The 9,890-nt window shown below is 36.4% G+C and overlaps 1 protein-coding gene across 3 annotated transcripts; it reads right to left on the bottom strand.

Moving 5' to 3' along the window:
* Positions 1-8,383: 8,383 nt before the first annotated feature.
* On the bottom strand, positions 8,384-9,410 carry LOC143559139 (uncharacterized). 3 transcript variants are annotated; one of them, XR_013139886.1, is made up of 3 exons: positions 9,280-9,410; positions 8,685-8,811; positions 8,384-8,605 (listed from the first exon to the last, which is right to left on the bottom strand). XR_013139886.1 is itself a non-coding variant. In XM_077047812.1 (3 exons), exons 1-3 carry the CDS (start codon positions 9,373-9,375, stop codon positions 8,483-8,485), a joined length of 318 nt encoding a protein of 105 aa, XP_076903927.1. In that variant the 5' UTR covers positions 9,376-9,404; the 3' UTR covers positions 8,384-8,482. The 3 variants fall into 3 exon arrangements, 1 of the variants encoding a protein (XP_076903927.1); XR_013139887.1 differs by having other exon boundaries at positions 8,685-8,814; XM_077047812.1 differs by having other exon boundaries at positions 9,308-9,404.
* Between the last annotated feature and the right edge of the window lie 480 nt (positions 9,411-9,890).

Below are 9,890 nucleotides of genomic sequence, written 5' to 3' on the forward strand. Positions count from 1 at the left end.
TATAATAACAAATATTCATTAAATAATGTTATCTTGAATAACCCGATATTTTTCTTGGATAAATTTCCCAAATATGAAAATGGGTCAGGTAATATAAGTTGGAAAATTCGAGTTGTTACAGTTCAGTTGTGATCTGGAAGCCGCTAAGGGTCTTTATGTCATTTTCACCAAACTTCAATAAATCCCTTGGATCAACAATACGATACTATCCTTAGTTTAGCCTTATAATGACAGTAGTCGTTTCACCATCATATGTCCAAAACTTCATTTCATCAAGAGTACCCTCAGGAAATCTCTTGGTGATCAGAATGGACGTCACTTTATCAATTGGAGGTCATATCACGATCATCATGGTATTGTTAGTATGAGGATCACGTACCCCCTTTGCTTTTTTGGGAACTGACTCGGCAATAGGCATGGTGTGGAATCCTCGTTCAACTTTATTACTCAAATAATTCCAGAAATTATTGGCATTTAGATCATTGTTCGGATTGTGGAAATGAGCATTTTTCAGATCACTCAAGTCAACCTTTGTCCACGAACCAAAGTCTTTCATATTCTTGTAATATTTTGTGTTACCTAACTTTCGCTTAACCCACCACATTTCCTAATCAATATCATAACCCCACGAGACAACCCCTGAGCGATCGCCATACTTGTCAGAGAAACCCTCTTGATACTCTATAACGAATTTTTCAGGGTGATCAGAAGATACTACATGTTGATTGGAGTTTTTCGAATCAACAACTTTCTCTTTATCCTTTCTATTTGCTCCGTTGTCTTTGGAGGAGCCGCCAAGTATTGTTCCAGTGGCATAGAGGTATTGATGTTTGAAGCAGGGCGTATACTGGAGCCGCTATCTTGATTATCACTAGCTGTCTTCTCACCACTGTCATCACCACTCTTGAATTCATCTCCAAATTTTGAATAAGCTTTTGTTGGAGATCTAGGTATAATGCAGTAAGGCCACCCATGTTTGCCCGAAGCTCCTGAATCTTTAAATCTTTATTAGTGTTAATAGCTTCAAGTTCTTGAATCCGTATATCCTTAACCAACGAGTCTTGTTCGAGCTTAAAAACTCAGCGTTGTAAGGATTGTACGTCAACGGGTTCGGCTTCTAGAGCAATCCCCTTGCCCTTGCCTTGTAGGAATTTGTCTTGCATAGCTAGGATATGAGAAATCTTGTCAGCTGCACTTTAACTTTCTTGACCAATCGGGTTGGAAGATCCCGATGGTTCATTGGTGGATTGAATGTGTGCCTCGAACTCAAACTCTTGCGTGATATCATCAAAGATCTGATCTTGAATTTGTTGGGCAACAATAAATGATACCTTGATCAGGTTGAGCTTCAAATGTAACTGGGTCAGTAATTGTTGGTTGAATGGTTGGTGTAAGATCAATGTCCTGCACACCCGGTCTCGGATCTTTCTTTTGTCGTTTACGTGGAATGAGATCGGTGCCTGGCTCTTCTTCAGTATCATTTTCATTTTGTGTCATAGTGACTGATTGAGGAGGCTTTAATGCAGTTGTACCTGGTGTTCAGTCTCCACATGTTGTGGTGGAGAACTATCAGGCTCATTATCATCAGAAATTGTCTCAAAGGTAGTTATGGGCCTTTGAGTAGGAATCACATCTTCCTCAGCAACAGAGGCACTAGTAGTAGCAACAACAACCCCTGTCTCAGCAAATCTTCCAAACTTAACTTGCTGATGAAGCCCCTGATAAACCACTTTAGTTCCTTTTCTCGATTGTTTTATCAACCCAAAAGTATTAGGACCCAGAGCCTTCAAGTCGAGCGTCTCCTTCTTCTTGCCGTTGAGACTACTTGTCATTTCATCAAACACGAACTTGGAATAAATGTTCCAATCCATGATCAAAGCAACCACATCCGACATTTGGGTGTGGCTAATCTCATCAGAGACCCCTTTCCGTCCTAAGACACGCGTAAATAATGTGTCAATCCAGAACCTCCGGTATGGATGGAACAACTTCTTGATGGATGGAAGGTAGGCTCTCTTGTATCCCGTTCTTTGTAAAATCTCAACAACAGCTTCGGTAGAATACTCTGTAGGGTAATCAGGTTGATCACCAAACAGTAACACCTCACGAATCATAGCCTCAGAGATAATAACAGGCTTCTTCTGGATCTTCGACTCAATAAAAACAGCTTCCCCAACACCTCTTTGATTGATGGAAGCATGAGTCTAGAAATCAGTCACCATCTTCTTACAGATAACAGGAGTTTCTCGCAAAGCGTGAGAAATCCTGCTCGTGTTTAGCCCCACAATGATTGATTTGAACTCCTTGTGAGTCAGATAAGGATCAAAGAGGTTCTAGCAATATTGTGAGTGTCCACAAACTTCAGAGGTGTTTGAATTTGTTAAATATAGAATCAGTTATTATATGTAATATATATCTTGTAGAATAGACATGATTATGGTGTAGGGACCAAAACATAAATATTGAAAATATAAGCTCCCTTTTATGAATTAGTCCAAATAATATTAATGAAAATCTTATTAAAAGACATTTACGGTACAATAATTGAGCTTTCTGTCCAAATATTAGAGTTTTCAGTCCCTATAAAGAGTTTTCAGTCAACATTAAAAGTTTTCGGTCAATAATTATCGTTTTTGGTCCAAACAATCAATCAATGTTAATAGAGAATCCTTGACAACCGAGAACATGGGTTTCCGGTCAAAGTATGACCAATAACTCTTGAGATCTCTGTTGATAAAAAGGTTCTCTGATTGACCAAAAGTATTCGGTCAGCCAACACCGAAAACCTTTGATATTAGAGATTATAGTCCTTAAAACCCTTTGGGTTTCATCTTTAAATCTCGTGTCATCTTCCACAGACCCCGAATCGCCATTAAAACGAAACCTGCAACTCAAGATAATCTCATAACAAACTCAGACACACCATAATCATTAATCACAAACACGATTCATAATCACATATCATGGCCTAATGAACCAATTAACCCAAAGCACTCAAATGCCCCAAAGATTTCCAACCAGGGCCGAAAATAGATTTCGATTTATATTAGTTTACCATTTAAGATTTAAAGCAATCAATTCAACACTGAAGAGCAAAGTTTATATTTTTCAGATTCGAAAGAAGAGAAGCTTAAAGGGTTTTTCTTTTCTTTTTTGTGCAGATATGACAGCTTTGAACAATAATACACACACACAACACAAGTTGCCTCTTATACTTCAATTCTTGATGTGGGCCGAAAACTTTGATTGGCCCAAAACTCCATCAATATAAACACATTGGGCCAAACTGACTGGGCCGAGAACACAATTATTATAAACAATTTGGGCCAATCTGACTAGGCCGAGAACACAATTTTTTTAAACATATTTCATGGGCTAAAAACATAAGCCTGATGCATGTTTAAAATGATTTCTTAACACATTTGTTTCGACAAGAGTAAACACGAGGTAAAAAATAAAGCGAATAAAATAAAAACTAAAAAAAATTAAATACAAAAAAAAGCCAAAACAAAGTAATTTAACCACTCGGCATTCATTAGTTCTAACATATTTTGGGATCGAATTTCAGTTTTGATAAACGATCAAACTTTTATGAAAAGATCTAAACATGGACTCATATTGATTAAGATTCTTTCACGATGATTCATTTTCAGTATTAGTATAACATAGAGAAACAAGTTGATAATAGGTATTAAGATACTTAGCATGATTTTCATTGCGTCCGTGATACATATTAGGTTCAATTAGGCATAAAGCTTAGATGGACAACACTTATGGACCTATGATGCCTCTTATTTCTTCTTAAAACATTTTTGGCTTTCTGCAGATCACCCCAATTTGAATCCAACCCCCTAGTGCCTGATCAAAAGATTTTCTCTATACAAACAAAAATTTTAAGCTTTAAGGTTGAACGTTGGACTTACATGCCGTCCGGACTTACAGGCCTTTCATTCGGAGTGTTTAGAACTTACTTGAATACCCCACCCCTATAGTTCTAGTTTGACCCTTTAAGCTTTTAAAACAATTTTATGATACAATTTATATAATATATAATATTATAATAATAATATTTTTTAACAATAAATAGGAAATATAATATTTTTGACGACCAAGACACTAACGGACCTGCTTTTCTGCTTATCATTCAAAGAGATGTATCTAGAGACATGCACACATCTTCAAAATGACTCTCCGAGTAAGTTTAGCAGATTTAGTTTATATCACTTAAACTTTTACGCATCATGGAAAGCTACCATACAAATCAATGACTATTCAAAAGCCATTTAGCCTAGTAACTTCACACGTTAGATACACATAATCGGTCTATCTATCATTTTCCAAAGGTTGGATCAGATTTTCATTTGAAAATATTTTGAGCCTCTATAAAGCTTTCAACTGAATAATCATATCACTTCCCAGATAGTTATTTAGAAAACATTTTTAAATTCAGTCGCCCCAGTCACTTTCAGTCTTTGGGTTAATGGCTATCCCGTATGTCTACAAGTAGACAATATGACCAAACATATAAAGATACATGTCCCTCGAACTTATGTAACCAACACATTTTAAGAGAAAGAATTAAACAAAGCACACAGTAGTTGCCCCAGTCACTTTCAGTCTTTAGGTGAATGGCTATCTCGTATATCTACAAGTAGATAACATGACCAAACATATACAAGTATATGTCCCTCAAACTTAAGTAACCGACATATTTAAGCGAGAGAGTGCAATCAATGAAATTATTATTATTTTTTATTTTATATATATATATATAAGAATACACGCACACTCTTTTTGTATTTTTTAATTTTCTCTCCCTACATTTGTACAAAAATTTGAACAGAAAGAAAAACTTTTATGTACAAATTTAACTTCAAAAAGACTCAATCGTCAAAATGTAACATTTTAAGAAACCCTATAAGTACATTAAATCTGGCTGTTCCGACATGTTTTATAAATAAGTCCACCTCATTATTATCAGTGGGAACTTGTTCAAGATGAATCAATTTTCGATCGTAACACTCACGAATGAAATGAATCTTTAAGTTAATGTGCTTGGTTTTAGAATGTTAAACCGGATTTTCTTGCAATAGCAATAGCAACATCATTATCTCAAAAGATGGGAGTGTCAAGAAATTCCAAACCATAATCCTGCAATTGGTGTTGCGTCCAGATAACCTGTGAGCAGCACGCAGAAGCTGTACTCGGCCTCAACAGTGGACGTGGACACCGTTTGTTGTTTCTTGCATTGCCATGAAATGAGTTTATCACCCAAGAATTGACATCCAGCAGACCTAGATTTCCTGTCAATATCACCACCTCCATAATTGCTGTCAGAAAAGCATATAAATCAGATTTTGAGTTTTTGAGATACCAAAGACCTAGCTTCGGCCGCCCTTTCAGTTTTTTAAAAATACATTTAACAACAATTAAATGAGAGTGTTTAGGAATTAGCCTGGAAATGCGGGCATTGATAGTACGTTTGATCTACGGAGTTCTCTTTAGGATCAGATGAAAGAAGAGGTCTTTCCGCCTTAGGAGTCGCCGTCCTCTTGGAATCTTGGAACTCGAATTTCGCCAACATGTCCTCGAAATATTTTCCTTGATGTAGCAAAATTCTTGTCGAACTCTGGCGGACCTGTAATCCCAGAAATGCCAATATCTCCCCCAACGAGCTCATCTCGAATCTCTTATTCATTACTTCTTCAAATTCAGAACATAGGGCAGAACTGGTGGAACCGAAAATGATATCGTCCACATAAATCTGAACCAAGATCAGATCTTTTCCATTAATTTTAAGGAACAAAGTCTCATCAATGGTTCTTATTTTGTGCCCATGCCCCAGTAGATAAGCTGGCAAAGTTGCATACCATGCCCGAGGAGCTTGATGAAGACCATGGAAAGCTTTGTCTAACTTGTAAAAGTAAGTAGGATGCTTTGAGTCAACAAAACCCGGTGGTTGGTCCACGTAAATTTCCTCCTTTACTTCTCCATATGAAAACGCGGTCTTGATATCTTATTGGTAAACCATGAACCCAATGTAGGAAGCATATGCCAAGAAAATATGAATGGCCTTAAGACGAGCCACTAGAGCATACACTTCAGTGTAATCTAAACCTTCTACCTGATGAAAACCACGAACCACAAGCCGTAATTTGTTCCAAACGATAACCCAGTAGCATCTTGCTTGTTACGAAAAACCCATCTTGTATCTAAAGCTTTCTTCCCAACTGGCAAAACAACCATTCTCTAGACCTTGAGTTTCTCAAACTGATTCAATTCTTCATGCATAAAGTCCACCCAACTTGGTTCTTGCAAAGACATTTCAACAGACTTAGGTTCAATCTGAGAGATGAAACAAGAAAACAAACAACTGTTGATATGCCATGTGTGACTTCTAGTTGAGACGCCCGTTTCAAGGGGACCTATGACATTTTCGATTGGATGGTCCCGTTGAATTCTTTTAGGAATGGATTGATCAGGAACGGAACTGTTAGTTGGAAAATTGGTTGGATCTTCACGGATTTCAGAGAGGGGTTCTTCCATCCAGATGTTGCAGTACTGTGCGAGTACGAGGTACTGGCAATGTACTCATTTGGTATTACATATGGGAATAGAGTGCTACCAAATATTTGATGAATGATACTCTCCCTCTCAACTAATCAAAAATTGGCCTCAGAAATCTCTGTGGTGTGCAGTTAACAAACTTCTGGAGATTCTTATGAAGACACAGTCTCAGTAATGATTTCTTGCTGACTTGCAGACAAAGGCTGAGCACTATCCAATGATTCCGATGGGTCTATACTCAACACTAGAGATTTTTGAAAATCAATAGAAATGTTGTCTTCCTCATCAACAACATTTGATGTCCGTGCACCTAAGTTTTCTGCATCAACAATTGGAAAACATTAAATGGCTTAAACACTTCATTATAATCAAATTACCAGTCAGGACCAACACGAGCATCAATTTCATTCTCCTCTAGCCAGCACATATCATAAGATTCCACTATCTGCTTTGTTTCCTTGTTGTAGACTCTGTAGGCAGTGCGCCCAATATATCTAACAAAGTAGCAATCATCATCCTTAGCTCCAAACTTTGGAGTCGATTCAAGATTTAGTAGAGTACACGGACATCCAAAAGCTCGAAAGTGTGCTACAATAGGCTTGTGACCGTAAACAATTTCATAGGGAGTCTTCATCTGTGATTTATTAATCAACACCCAATTTTGAACGTAACAAACAGTGTTAACCGCATCAGCCCAGAAGAATAGGGGTAACTTCGAATCACAAACATAGTTCTTGCAGCCTCTATTAGACTTTCGTTCCTTCTCTCAGTAACACAGTTTGTTGCGGTGTACGAGCTGAGTTGTATTGTCGAAGTACTCCATTTTCAGCACAAAAATAATTCAACGTTGAGTTCTTGAACTCCGTGTCGTTGTCACAGCGAATTCCTTTTAGCTTCAGATTTAGTTGATTCTCCATAAGCACCACAAAGCGTTTTATGAATTATGCAGCTTCACTCTTATTTTCCAAGAAAAACACCCAAGTAAAACGTGAGTAGTCATCAGTAATAACCAGACAATAAGAACTGTGAGAAAGACTCAATACGTGAACCAGACCAAACAGATCCATATGAAGGAATTGAAAGGCCAAGGAAATCGTATTAACCAGTTTTGGCTTGTGAGATTTACGATGATGTTTGCATAAAGCACAAGCTACCACTACAACAAAAAGGGATTTTTAGTACGCACAAAATTGTCCTAAAATGCTATTTTATAGGACCTTTCATTTAATAGGACCAACGAGAAAAGCGTTTCATGTAAAGGGGTCGTAATAAGTCTCAAAACTCAAAAAGCGCCCTGATATCCCAAATAAGATTATCAAACCAATTTTATGGTCGGATAAGATATCCATTAACAACCCAAAAAGCGTCCCAATAAAAACATATTATGACACTTTTACAATGTTTTAACATGCATTTACCTACCTTTAATCTTTTGATACACGTACAAACGGCCTTAAAAATTAATTTATAGGACCCTTATGATGGAACATTAAACTACCAAGAAAAGGGTCCTAATATCCCAAATAAAATTATGAAACCAAATTTTATGGTGGCATAATATGTCTATGAACAACTTAAATAGCGTCATAAAAAAACATTTTATGACACTTTTAAAATGTTCTAATGTTTAATAGGACAAAAATTTATAGTCCTAACAAATCATATTATACAACCCTTTTTTAAAGGTCCACACACAATTTTACGATACGGTTATAGACATCTAAATAATGGTTTATATTATACAACTAGAATTTAAATCCTGCGCGTTGCGCTGGGTTTTGAAAAGGGTAATGTTCAGGCATAGACATATTGCATATAAGTTATAATGTTAGTTGTAGTTACAAAGAGTTGAAAGGGTACACAATTTTCTAGTCCTATGAACCTAGTAGCAACATTATGATCAACCAAATAATAATCACGCCCTTGAAGAAGCAATGCATATAATAATCCCCGTCTTCTTAGTATTAATCATTTTTCCGGAACCGTCCCCGACATAATCCTTAGCGGTTATCAGTAGCCTTACTTTTAGTATTTTAGCCTACAATTTAAACAAAGCATACAACATATTAATAGTTAAAAACATACAACTTAAATAGTTCGAATAACGCGAATGGTACCTTTGAGTATGCAGAAGAAACAAAATCCAAAGCTCTTACATACTTTCCCAAATCAAAGTGGTTGATAGTTGTATCTAAAGCACTTTGAGCTTGATGCAAGATAGCTCGTTTCAACAGCCGTAGTTCCCTACTTCAATTCAAGAAACTTTTTTTATAAATTAAATATATACATTAAATATAACATCATTTCAATTCATAATAAATATAATAAAATCATTTCTATTCTTTATAAATTAATATAAAGCCACCATCTTTCCAAGGCAAGTGGCGAACATATACTCTCATAAGCAAGTAAACATGAGTAATAGACAATAGGTTTTTCAAAACATTATATGGAAGCAGTGGAACAAAATGAAGCACCAAACAAATCTGTGAACAAAAGAGTATAAGCAAAAAATAGCATGTGTACCGATGCCCATTTAATCACACCTGATAAACCCTTGTGTCGAACCACACACACCAACAAATGTATCTATATTTAGGACCAACCTACCCCAACATCTACCTTTCTACAAATCGACATTAATTGTATTAAGTTTTTAATCAGGAACTATCTGAACTACAAAATAACGAACTGAATGGTTAGAAAAGTAACCTGCCCAGCTCGCAGTAAACAGAAGCACCTCGTGAATACACTTCCGGCAGTGACTAATCGGCCTCTAGATTTGACTGCATGTGAGTCTTCTACCATGCACTAAAACACAAAAATAAAATAAAATGTCAAATATCAAAGGAAAATTGGTTTTAAATACTCCCAACTATCATGTGTTGGCAAATAATGGGCTCAACTTTACATTTGGCTTGTTATGGTCCCAACTAAAGACCTATTTGTTTTTAACAGTCCGCGACTAACGGATTCATAACTCCGTTAGTATTATGCTGAGTTGGCCATCCAGCTGTTAAAAACGATCTGACGTGGAACGATTACGTGGCTGTGATCTCTTTATAAACATCAGGTGACGTAGTTGACCAAAATCATAACCTTAAAATACCCAATTGAGCAAATTGAAGAACCCTAAAACACCAAATTGTTGGAATTGAGCTCCCAATCGTCTTCTTCATCTCGTTGGAAGAAAACCCTAAAAGGTTCTATAACTAATGGATGATTAAAATTCAGGTAAATTTTAGTTCTAGGTTTTCAATTGTGGGGTTTTTCATTAGAAGTCTAAAATTCAGGTCATAATTCGTGTTAGTTGATTGCAGATT

This window comes from Bidens hawaiensis, unplaced genomic scaffold, assembly GCF_021521415.1.
Source record: "Bidens hawaiensis isolate Kalapana, Puna unplaced genomic scaffold, B.hawaiensis_p1.1 tig00001088_1, whole genome shotgun sequence".
Lineage (NCBI taxonomy): Eukaryota > Viridiplantae > Streptophyta > Magnoliopsida > Asterales > Asteraceae > Bidens > Bidens hawaiensis.

Bases quoted from the DNA above. Each gene is read 5' to 3' on its own strand.
- LOC143559139 (XM_077047812.1), bottom strand. From the start codon at position 9,375: ATGGTAGAAGACTCACATGCAGTCAAATCTAGAGGCCGATTAGTCACT. The intron at 8,812-9,307 runs GTGCTTCTGTTT...GAATTGAAGTAG, and splicing joins GCCGGAAGTGTATTCACGAG to GGAACTACGGCTGTTGAAAC. The intron at 8,606-8,684 runs GTACCATTCGCG...TTTAAATTGTAG, and splicing joins TTTCTTCTGCATACTCAAAG to GCTAAAATACTAAAAGTAAG.